We start from the raw sequence: 12,474 nt of genomic DNA on the forward strand, positions 1-12,474 counted from the left end.
AAGGCAGTGATGCCTGAAGGGTTCACTACCACTATTAAAGAGGAGTGGTCCGCCATCGCCTCTGCTAAGCGTGCGCCAGCGTCTGCTTCTAAGTTATATGACTTTGATGACGAGACCTTAAAGCTGTTAAAAGTACCTCTTACGGATGCCCCTTTTGGAGCCCTACTTAGCGGGGTGGTGGTCCCCAAGGATGGGGATTCCACTTTTAAGGATCCTGCAGACAAAAAAGCGGAAGCAGCCCTACGTAGGGTCCATGATTTATCGGCTATGGCTATCAGGGCCGACACTACAGCCTCATTGGTGTCGAGAGCTTCAGTGTTATGGATCGATGAGCTGCTTAATGACCCGCCGGCAGGCGAATCTCAGATGCGCCGCAAACTAATACGTCTTCAAAAAGCGGCTGCCCTGGCAGCAGATGCTACTTTCGATAGTGTGCGCTTCTCGGCTCGAGCGTTGGGCGCAGGTGTGCTAGCCAGGCGCAATATTTGGCTCAAATATTGGAAAGTTGACAACACCTCTAAGTCGAACCTGGCAGCTGTTCCTTATGCAGGAGGCAAGCTCTTTGGGGATGAAGCACTCAAGGAGGTGCTCATTGAGACCCAGGACAAGCGTAAGGCATTGCCATCGGTCACGCGCAAGGAAGATAAGGTTTTTCCTCGCAGGAATACTCAAACCTATAGATCCTTCAGACCACAATTCAGGCAGAGGGACTCCTTCCGCCCTTTTTGGCCCCAGTGGAATAGATCTAGGGGTCAGGGCAGGCAATCGTTTCATACCCAGAACCGTCAATCCTTCAGCCCCCAGTCCCGGGGCCCCAAGCAGCATTCCTGACTCTCTGGCCGGCAGGGTGGGGGCTCGACTATTGGACTTCTGGCACATCTGGAAAGAGTCGGTTTCAGACAATTGGGTTCTTTCTATTGTAAAGCACGGTTACAGGGTGGAACTCTCCAGTCGCCCTGGCAACAAAGATCAAAGAACATCGCAAAGCACAAGGGCCTCCTGCTAGCCATACAACATCTGATGGAAATAGGAGCCATAGAGGAGGTGCCATTGGACCAGAGGGGCCGGGGCATGTACTCTGTAATCTTCACTGTGCCAAAGAAGGACGGGTCAGCAAGGGCGGTACTGAACTTGCGCCCCGTCAACAAATTCGTGATAAAGAAGCACTTCTCAGAGGCTCTGCAGGCAGGCGACTTCTTGGTATCCATAGACCTTCAGGATGCCTATCTCCATATACCTATTCACCCCCTCAGTCGACCTCTGCTGCGTTTCTGTTACAAGGGAAGGCATTTTCAGTACCGAGCACTGCCATTCGGACTTTCATCGGCCCCCAGGGTCTTCACAAAGATCCTGAGCCCCCTAGTAGCCATCCTTCGCATGGAGGGCATTCATCTTTATTTTTATTTAGACGACTTGTTGATTCGAGCAAGCTCAGCCGAGGCCGTGAGCTCTGCCTTGTCCAGGACACTCTCTCTACTGAGACAGCACGGCTTCCTGGTGAACCTGGCCAAAAGCCACCTGACACCGTTCCGGCGCCTTCGTCATCTGGGAGTCATCATGGACACTGCGGTCTGCAGACTGTTCCTTCCAGAGGACAGGTTGGAGGTCCTGTCATCCCTGGCCAGCAGAGTGTTGAGGAAAGACCAAGCCAGCCTCCTCAAGTTAACAAGACTTCTCGGTCTCATGGTAGCTGCCATGGACTCGGTTCCCTGGGCAAGGCTCCACCTTCGCAGATTGCAGTGGGCTCTTCTTCCCCATCAAAGCAGAATTGCGCTGCGGCGAGACAAGAAGATTCTCCTACCCAGGGATTTGAGGGAGGCGATCAAGTGGTGGACAGTTCGAAAAAACCTCGTCCAGGGGAGACCGTTTCTGGAACCAGAAAGGATTCTAGTCACAACAGACGCCAGCCTGTGGGGCTGGGGGGCGCACTGCCGGAACGAATCTGCTCAGGGCCAGTGGTCCAGAGAGGAATCCCGTCACAGCATCAATTGGCTCGAGCTGCGGGCAGTGTTCCTGGCCCTAAGGTCCTTCCGGCCGCTGGTGCAGGGTCGGAACGTTTTGGTGCGCACGGACAACACCGCGACCAAGGCACACACCAACAGGCAAGGGGGGACGAGGTCGAGGTCCCTCCATCTACAGGCAGTGACCCTGCTGGATTGGGCAGAGCGGAACTTGTTATCTATCCTGGCACATCATGTGAGCGGGGCCTCCAATGTACGGGCGGATTGGCTCAGTCGACAGCCGATTCAGACGGCGGAGTGGGGCCTCCACCCCTCGGTATTCCAGTGGGTGACGGAGAGGCTAGGCAACCCGTGCGTAGACCTTTTTGCGTCCAGGGAGAACACCAAGCTGCGGAGGTTCTATACACGCTTCCCGTCGGAGGGGGTGGAAGCAGTGGACGCTCTGTCGACACCGTGGCCTCGTTCGCTGCTGTACGCCTTTCCTCCAGTTCCTTTACTATCTCGGTGCCTGAGGAAGCTTCGAGGGTCCCAGTCCTCCATGATTTTGATCGCGCCCTACTGGCCCAGGAGACCCTGGTTCTCCGAAATCGTGGCGCTGGCCGTGGAAAGGCCCCTCAGACTTCCTTGTCGTCCAGACCTGCTACAGCAAGGCCCAATTCTCCACCCAGAACCAGAATGGTTGCAACTGACCGCGTGGAAGCTGAGCGGGCTATCCTAGGCCGGGAAAGATTGTCGGAGCAGGTTATTGAGACCATCCTCGCCTCCAGGAAGGATTCTACCAATAGGATCTATCAGTCAACTTGGAGAAGTTTTCTTCGTTGGGCGGCTCGGCGTGGTCTGCAGCCTGACAATTGTAAGTTGCGGGAGCTACTGGATTTCCTCCAGGATGGTCTCTCCATGGGCCTAAAACCTAACACCCTCAAGCGGCAAGCGGCGTGTTTGGTCCAGATGCTGTTCCCACGACAGCGTGCCTCCCAAGCTAAACACCCTCTTTTACAGAAATTCTTGAGAGGGGCAGCACACTTATCGCCGCCAGTCTGTCACCGTTTCCCATCCTGGGACTTGCATGTGGTGCTGCGAGGGCTTCAATTTCACCCGTTCGAGCCGCTGCGTTCCACCTCTCTTCAGCTACTTTCATGGAAGGTGGCCTTTCTAGTGGCTATAACATCGGCCAGAAGGGTCTCGGAGCTGCAGGCCTTATCCGTTAAGAGTGGCCTGTGTGTCTTCTCTAAGGATGCAGTTCGACTCATTCCCGATCCGTCCTTCGCTCCCAAGGTGAACTCAATCTTCCATAGGGCTGCAGACATCTTTCTTCCCTCATTCTGCCCAGAACCTAGACACCCTGCTGAGAAGGAATGGCACCGTTTGGATGTCCGTCGGGCGCTAAAGGTCTACCTACATAGGACGGAATCATTTAGGAAATCTGACGCCCTGTTTGTAGCATTCAAGTCGGCCAAGTTGGGTCTGAAGGTTTCAGCAGCAATCATCGCCAGATGGGTGAAGTCCTGTATCGTGGAGTCGTATAGGTTGCAGGACCTGCCAGTTCCTGATCAGGTTACGGCCCACTCGACAAGATCAGCGGCCACGTCGGCGGCACTGTCCTCCGCGGCATCGCTGGAGGAGATCTGCAAGGCAGCTACGTGGTCGTCTCCATTCACGTTTTCAAGACATTATAAGTTGGACGAGCACGCCTCGGCAAGGGCGGCCTTTGGTCGGAGGGTCCTTCAGAGGGTCCTTCCGGCTCAGTAGATCCAGTGTTTGGGGACTCTGTTTCCCTCCCGTGGTTGGTGCTGTGGTATCTCCCACGTTGGGTGACCTCCTACACCAGCCGAGAAAGGTACATTGGTACTCACCGTGAAGGTGTCTTCTGGCTGGTGTAGAAGAGGTCACCCAAGGCCCACCCGGGGTTTGTTTCTTTTCCTTGGCTAGATCTCTGACCCGGGAGGGAGGGCTACTCTGTTCTGCTCTTCCTCTTCTTGTCCTGGGTTATGTTATGCTATTTTCCTGTTCATGTTGTGGTTATGTTATTTCTTCTGGAGCTTGAGCTGTTTTAGGTACTGAAGGTATACGCCCACATGCACTGGGTTGAGTCTTCAGGTTTTTTTCTACTTCCTGCCTTCTGGAGCATGTGGAGGGATGTAATCCCACGTTGGGTGACCTCTTCTACACCAGCCAGAAGACACCTTCACGGTGAGTACCAATGTACCTTTCTCACCTGCAGATGCTCTGGTTATAAGGATGCTAACATTTCCAACTCTTTTGGAAATAGATATGAGATATTTAAGAACAAAATATAATAGCAGCAACTGGGCTAGCCTCAGATTAATTTGGGGATTATGCGAAGTCTCCTGAAAGAATTCAGCAGGTTCCGGATCCTTTCTAAGCCTATCAAAGGCCTGAGATGGGGCTGTAGCTCAGTGGAAGAGCATCTGCTTTGCATGCAGAAGGTCCCCGGTTCAATCCCAGGCAGCATCTCCGGGTAGGGCTGGGAAAGATTCCCTCCCGATACCCTGGAGAGTTGCTGCCAATCAGAGTAGACAATATTGAACTAGCTGTACCAGTGGTCTGACTCAGTATAAGGCAGCTCCCTATGTGCCTGAAAAAAGTTTCCATCTTCACCAGTTCAGTATAACGGGGTGCACTTGCTCCATTACCTTGAATAGAGACAATTCAATGGGGCAGAGCTGGTCTCGTAGTAAAGGTAAAGTGTGCCGTCAAGTGGATGTCGACTCCTGGCACCCACAGAATCCTGTTGTTGTCTTTGGTAGGATACAGGAGGGGTTTCCCATTGCCTCCTCCTGCGCAGTATGAGATGATGCCTTTCAGCATCTTCCCATATTGTAGTAGTCAGCATGAATTGTCTCCTTTGCTAAGCAGGGTCTGCCTTGGTTTTCATTTGGATGGGGGAATTGCATGTGAGTTATTCCCCTTATGGGATTGGGCCACAGTTCAGTGCCAGAGCATCTGCTTTGCAGGCAGAAGGTCCTAGGTTCAATCCCTGGCAGCCTTTCCAGGTAGGGCTGGGAGGGACTCCTGCCGGAAACCTTGGAGAGCTGCTGCCAGTCAGAGTCTAACATACTGAGCTAGATGGACCAAGGTTCTGACTCAGTATATGGCAGTTTCCTCTGTTCCTAACCCAGATGCTAGAGGGAAAAACCAAGTTGGTCAGGGGAGGCTCTTGCCCTATTATTATTATTATTATTATTATTATTATTATTATTATTATTTATTAATTCGATTTCTATACCGCCCTCCAAAAATGGCTTAGGGCGGTTTACACAGAGAAATAACAAATAAATAAGATGGATCCCTGTCCCCAAAGGGCTCACAGTCTAAAAGAAACATAAGACAGACACCAGCAACAGTCACTGGATGTGGGTGGATAGGGCCAGTTACTCTCCCCCTGCTAAATAAAGAGAATCGCCCCTTTAAAAGGTGCCTCTTTGCCCAGTTAGCAGGGGTAATTAACACAATAGAGCAAATGAGCTGCGCTGGTCTAAAAATCTAGAGCCTGGTTCGTAAGGCCAAGGTCCGTGGCGAGTCGGTGCCCGGCTCCCGCATCTTGGCTTTGACGCTGCAGCTCTGGTCGTCTTCTCCCCCTACCCCAACCCACACCGCTTCTGCCCCACAGCTCAGCTTCCAGCGGAAAGTCGGGGTGCTGTACTGCCTGGCTGGGCAGGGTTCGGAAGAGGAGATGTACAACAACGAGGCCGCCGGGCCTGCCTTCCAAGAGTTCCTGCAGCTGCTGGGGGACTGCGTTCGCCTGCGGGGCTTCGACAAGTACCGTGCCCAGCTGGACACCAAGAGTGAGTGGTGCCGGGGAGCTCTTAGACGCAGCCCCTTTCGTAACAGACGGCAATCTTTTTCAGCTGTAAGGTGGATCCTGTGCCCCGCTGGAGGCGTGAGAGATCCAGCGGAGCGGACCGTCCAGTTCCTACCTCTCCATCCTTTTCATTTTATGACTTTTGAAAAGCATTCCTCAAGAAAGCAGCCACAGAGTCTGCCTTTGGAATTAGAGTTGCCATGCCCCACCCTGGAATTTCGGCTTTCACCTGGATTTTAAGCATCTCACCCAGATTGCTTAGCCCACCCAGATTTGCCTGGATTTCAGCTTTCATTAATAATAATTAAAAAAGCTAAGCTCCAGCCCTTGTAGAAGCGGAGTTAGGGAGCAAAACGTGCAGTGCAGTCGGTATTCTGCTCAGAAATTATTTTCAAGCCAATTTACATAATATGCAAATTAGGCACCCAGATTTGGAAAGCTGGAATATGGCAACCCTATGTGGGATGGATGGGAGCAGTGTTCCCTCTAACAGGGATTCCCAGATGTTGCTGACTACACCTCCCAGAATCCCCAAGCAGAAGCCATGGCAGCTAGGGATTCTGGGAGTTGTAGTCCACAACTGTTGGGAATCCCTGTTGGAAGGAACACTGGAGGGGAGGAATAGTCCTGGAGAAAGCGGCTGAGACCCTGGCTAAATCCCCTACAGCAGAGGTTCCCAACTCTTGGTCTCCAAACGTTGCTGGACTACAACTCCCATCATCCACAGCGGTCTCCAGCCTTTGTGGCAGGAGGTGATGAGAGTTGTTGCCCAGGAACGCCTGGAGGCCCAGGTTTGAGAAGCCCTGTGCTAGAGGAGGACCTACCGAAATTTAATCATCCTTTGGAGTCGCTCCTGAGCAGTACTGTTGGGAAGCTTCGTCGGGATGTCAGAGGGTGATTTCTCTGACTCTTACCTTTCCAGCTGATTCCACGGGGACCCACTCTCTCTACACCACATATCAGGACTATGAGATCATGTTCCATGTCTCCACCATGCTGCCGTACACCCCCAACAATCGCCAGCAGGTGAGTGGTCTTTCCACTTAGATCACACTTTCCCAGCAGGGGGTTCTAGGCCCCAAAGGGTACTTGGAGGACTCCCAGGCTGAACTCGGACCCCTCCTGCCTCCCCTCGCTGCTGCTCTGCTATTTGTTCCCCATCTGAGGATCACCAGTTTGAAGCCTCAGAAATATCCTCAGCAATATGTCTGCTGCAGAAGGAGAAAGAGCAAAGTATAGATCCTCCTCCTCTGCTCCTGATTGTCTGGCTATGAGCTGAAGCTCAGCAGATCCATCCCCTCAGCCTGACGGCCAGGCTTCAGAAAATTAGCAACAAGGACTCCCATTGAAATTAATGGGACAAGTAAACTTGTCCCATTCATTTCAGTAAGACTGCTTCTGAGTAGTGTAGTGTGGATGCGAGCCCGTGACTGGAGTAGCCTGTTTCTCTAACTGTAACACATGTGTTTCTGTGTATGTGTGTACACACACGCACACACACAAATTCCAGTGTTACAGTTCTGAGACGGGCTACTCCAGTCATTGGTTTACATCCAGATTAAGTCACGCAGAAGCAGTCTTATTGAAATGAATGGGCCAAGTTTACTTGTCCCATTCATTTCAATGGGAATACTCATGAGTCACTTAGTCTGGATGTAAGCTGGTGGACTGGAGTAGCTCGTCTCATAACTGTAACATGTAAATCTGTGTGTACATTCTCTCTCTCAAAAAAAATCTATGGAGTTCCTGAGCTGAAAGTTTTTGATAGTTTTCGGTACACTTGTTAAAAAGGTTGGGAACCACTGGTTCTTTAGATAACAGCTGACCGGGGTGAGGTGGAGGTGGGGGTGAGTGACACCCACATGTGCTTGTGTGCCCACACACAAGGGAGAGCAGGAAAATGCTATTCACCACCAGTGTTCCCTCTAACAGGGATTCCCAGATGTTGACTACAACTCCCAGCATCCCCAGCTGCAGTGGCCTTTGGCTGGGGATTATGAGAGTTGTAGTCAACAACACCTGGGAATTCCTGTTAGAGGGAACACGGTTCACTGCTCTCTGAAACGGCGCCATTTTTGCCAAAAGCAGAGATTTGAACTCGGCTCCCCAGCTTGCAGTCTGCCAGCCCGCCCACAGCTTCTGCAGTCACCCTTTCCTTATTGCAGCTGCTGCGGAAACGCCACATCGGGAACGACATCGTGACCATCGTCTTCCAGGAGCTGGGGGCCCTCCCTTTCACCCCCCGGGTGATCCGCTCACACTTCCAGCACGTCTTCATTGTGGTGCGGGCTCAGGAGCCTTGCACAGAGCATACCACCTACAGGTGAGGGGGAGGGGGAAAGTTGGTTGCAAAATGCGACGGCAGGGGGGGCTGGGGCCTAGGTGAGAAACTAGTGGAATGGCCCTCACCCTTCTTAGGAACATAAGAACAGCCCGGCTGGATCAGGCCCGTCTAGTCACACAGCATCCTGTTTCACAAAGCCTGATTGCACCCATCGTGATTTGAATCTGTTCTTAGGAACCCGTCCCGCAGGGAAGGCTCTTAAGAATTCTTACTCTGGCGGGGTTTCAGCTCTTTTCAGCCACCTGCAGGTTGGCCACCATATCTCAAAAGGAACACTACAGAACTGGGAAAGGGGCAGTCTGGCCTGCTTTACTTTCAAATTGTGCAGTGTTCAGAGCTCACTGCCTCGAGCTGGCCTTGGGGTAGTGAGCACGACTTGTCCCCTTAGCTAAGCAGGGTCTACCCTGGTTGCATATGAATGGGAGACCAAAAGTGTGAGCACTGCAAGATCTTCCCCTCAGGGGATGGAGCCGCTCGAGCATCTAGGCTCCAAGCTCCCTCCCTGGCAGCATCTCCAAGATCGGGCTGAGAGAGACTCCTGCCTGCAACCTCGGAGAAGCCGCTGCCAGTCAGTGAAGACAATACTGAGCTAGATAGACCATTAGCCTGGCTTGGTATATGGCAGCTTCCTATGTTCCCTAAAGCACCAAGGAATGGGGACATGCCAACGTGAAGGCACCGAAAGAGAAGCAGCAGCAATCTCCTAAAACCACATTAGATCTAGAGCCACTCTCTGCCAGAAGGGGGCGCCCCAGGACTGCTCTCTGCTGCGCTTGGCTGGCACCAAGACAGCTTCCGGACTAAGTGCTGCTTCCCTCTATGTTTTGGCCTTCCTCTCTCAGCCCCAGCAACTGTATAATCTCTGTGGAGAAGTACAAACTGCTGTCAGATCAAACGCCTTACCCTGGAGTTCATTGCACTTTGGCTTGGACAGGCTGCTTTCTGCTACCCTAGCAGTCCTACCTGCTTTGCATGTCGACCTTTATGCACTTCCATCCCGGCCTGCCACTATGGTTGGTACCACCTTCCTTCTTGCTGGGCTCGGCCTTGACGGTGCCTCTGGCCACAGACACCCCACCCTGATGCTGTGGCATGCCACGTTTGAAATAGAAAATTTAGCATTGCACAAAGTTGCTCTTGCTCTCTCTCTCTTTCCCAGTGGTTTTAGAATCAAGGCTTTCTGAGACATAGTGATCTCTGTACAGTGTTGCCCAGTGGTTAGAGCGTTGGGTGTTTGTTGCAGAGACCTAGGTTTGAATCCAAAGACTTGGTTTATGAAAGGGAAGGGAGGATTTTTTCCATTTCTGGGCCCGGCACTTTAAAGATGACATTGATGAGCTAGCATGGGTTCAGAAGAGGCCAGCCAAGATGGGGAAAGGTCTGGAAACCAAGTTCTATGAGCTGGGTATTCAATAGCCAGGGGTGAAGAAATGTAGGCTCAGTTTATCAGCCAGACGAAATACTTTACTCATCAAGCTATGTTGGTACATTGCTCATCAGGTCTTTTTTTCACTCGACGGGTATCATTTTTCACTTGTCATAGACTAGTGGATTTCTGCAGCCCTAACAATAGCCATCTTCAAATATCTGAAGGGCTGTTGTACAGAGACGCAAGTTTTGGGTGGTATAGAAATATTTTAAATTAAATAAATAAATACAGGAGGAGGAGGAGCAGGTTTATTCACTGCTGCTCCTGAAGGCAGGACTAGAACCCCGGGGTTGAAACTGCAAAGCAGCAGGTTTAGGCTGAACACCAGGAAGAACATCATAGGATCATAGGAAGCTGCCTCATACTGAGTCTGACCATTGGTCCATCTAGCTCAGTATTGTCTTCACAGACTGGCAGCGGCTTCTCCAAGGTTGTGGGCAGGAGTCTCTCTCAGCCCTATCTTGAAGATGCTGCCAGGGAGGGAACTTGGAACCTTCTGCTCTTCCTAGAGCGGCTCCATTCCCTTAGGGGAATATCTTATAGTACTCACACTTATTTTGTTTTTGTTTGTTTATTGAATGCCTGACTTCCTTAGACTTGAGGTGGTTTATATAAATTAAAACAACGAAGACAAGAGAAGAAGAGTGGAAGAGGGGGAGAAAGAAAAGGGGTGGACACACAACACACACACACGTTAAAAACTAAAAAGCTGGCAAAATAGATAGGTTTTCTGGCTGTTTTTGGCTGTTTCTGGCTGTTTTTTAAGCGACTTCCGGACGCACGCCTGTTCTATCAGGCTTTTCGTTTATAATGTGTTAAAGCTGTCTTGGTGAATGTTTTAATTTCTCTTGTTTAATTTTAGGTTTTAATGGTTGTTGGGTTTTAATTGCAAACCGCCCAGGGATTTTTATATGGGGCGGTGTAGAGATAGGATAAAATGGAATGGGAGGAATACTCACCTGCCATGCCATGACGCTTTCCAAAGTGGGTGACCTCAGTGACCCCCCTTCCTTTCTCTCTGTGCCCCCTGTGGCTCCCTCCAGCGTGGCCGTCAGCTGCACCAAAGACATCCCGCCTTTCGGGCCCTTCATCCCGGCCGAGAACTCCTTTGCCAAGGGCCCGACCTTCCGAGACTTCCTCCTCGCCAAAGCCATCAACGCCGAAAACGCCGCCGAGCGCTCGGGCAAGTTCCACGCCATGGCCACCCGCACGCGGCAGGAATACCTGCGGGACCTGGCCCTCCACTACTCCTCCACCAGCACCCTGGAGGCCTCTTCCTCCCGCCTGGCCCTCATCGCCCTGGCCGCCAAGAAGCGCGAGAAGGTCAAGGCCGCCAAGGGGGCCGAGGCGCACAGCGCCGGGGCGTTGGTGTGGGGTGTGTGGGCGCGGGATGGCAGCAAAGGGTCCGAGAGCAAGGGCACTGGTGAGCTCCGGTGCCTGCTGGGCATCTCGGCGGAGTTTCTAGTCCTCATTGAGGCCCGGGAGAAGAGGGTGGTCTTCAGCTGCTCCTGCCGGGACATCCTGGCTTGGACTTTCTCGGAGAGCTGCACTCTGGACCTCTACTACGAGACGGGGGACTACATTTGCATGCGCGTGGACGAGGGGCAGGCCTCGGACATCCGGGATATCGTCCACCGGCTGCAGGTAGGCATTGGTTCTGCTTGCTAAAGGGGCCCTGTGCTATCTGGATGGGAGGTGTTGCAGTGCCTGGCTAGGTGCCTGGAGTTGCACTCTTCACATGCTCAGAGGCGCTCCCCCATGTTGGCTGTTACTCTCTATGCCTTGGATCCTAGAAAGACTCTGGAGCTTAGCCACTAGTTGGATGAGTCCCCGGTTTAGGGATTTTTAATTTAATTTTAATTTTTATGAATCGGTTCTACATATCTTTTTAAAGAAAAGCAGGGCGGGGGGTGGGGGGAACCACCAACAAAGCAGTTTTACAAACAAAAAGTAGCAATAATGCAACAAGATATCAACATTACAGGGAATACCTATCAGATACAAGACAATTCGGAAAAGACAAATAGAGTAAAAGGGACTGTTCTTATTTTGGAGAAGGAGAGAGAGAACGAACACATCCTTCCAAAATGTAAATTGTCTTCTAGAACCATAAAAGAGATCTGGATGTTTGTTTGTCTGTCTGTGATATAAGGGGATACCAGCAGTTAATAAAACCATCGGAGGTGGAAGTGAGTTAATTCATGCCTAACTTCCAGGGGGCATGAATTCATTCCTGACCAACATGGTGCTGTTGTGCTGGTTGATTCTGTGCAATGTGAACAGAGGAAGCCAGGTGCCCCTACATAGGAACACAAGAAGCTGCTTCTTGCTGAGTCAGACCCTTGATCTGTCTAGCTCAAGGTTGTCGGCACTGACTGGCAGCAGCTCCCCAAGATTTCAGGCAGGCGTCTCTCCCAGCCCTAGCAGGGCACTTTCCAGATTAGACCCTGCGATGGGGTCATGACAGATCTCTGAAGTGTGCTTCCACACTTCCTGTGTTGTGACTCCACAGTCCCTATGCTGACAGCAGGGTGCTGTTCAGATTTCCAATGCTTTGTTTCGAATTCAATCACTGCGATAGAGTGCTAGGATGTTGTGTATCCAGCGTAAAAAATTTGCTGTTTTCCCCGAGTTGTTCGTTTCCACGAGACTGCTCCCCCTGCTGGGCGCTTGGCTACTTACGTTTTGAATGCGGTTTGCCTGAACAGAAGCATTTTGCCGCTGTTGAGCGGCTAATCTGGAAAGCGCCCAGGTTGGCGACCCCTGGCCTACACGGACTGGCAGTGGCTCTCCAAGGTTTCAGGCTTGGGGTTTCCCCCCCCAGCCCTACCTGGAGATGCTGCCAGGGATTGAACCTGGGACCTTCTGCCTGCAAAGCAGATGCTCTTCCACTGAGCTTCAGGCCCATCGCCTAAGA

General features: G+C 51.9%; 1 protein-coding gene across 8 annotated transcripts in view; it reads left to right on the plus strand.

Annotated features, from left to right (window-relative positions):
* The window catches only part of SIPA1 (signal-induced proliferation-associated 1), a 47,009-nt gene that overhangs the window by 16,871 nt on the left and 17,664 nt on the right, over positions 1-12,474 (plus strand). For all 8 annotated transcript variants that reach the window (XM_053278258.1, XM_053278255.1, XM_053278252.1 and 5 more), the window contains 4 exons: positions 5,593-5,767; positions 6,707-6,810; positions 7,950-8,107; positions 10,601-11,201. In XM_053278258.1, the coding sequence (XP_053134233.1) occupies positions 5,593-5,767; positions 6,707-6,810; positions 7,950-8,107; positions 10,601-11,201 (1,038 nt within the window). The remainder of the gene's footprint in view (positions 1-5,592; positions 5,768-6,706; positions 6,811-7,949; positions 8,108-10,600; positions 11,202-12,474) is intronic.

Source organism: Hemicordylus capensis, chromosome 14 (assembly GCF_027244095.1).
Source record: "Hemicordylus capensis ecotype Gifberg chromosome 14, rHemCap1.1.pri, whole genome shotgun sequence".
Taxonomy (NCBI): Eukaryota; Metazoa; Chordata; class Lepidosauria; order Squamata; family Cordylidae; genus Hemicordylus; species Hemicordylus capensis.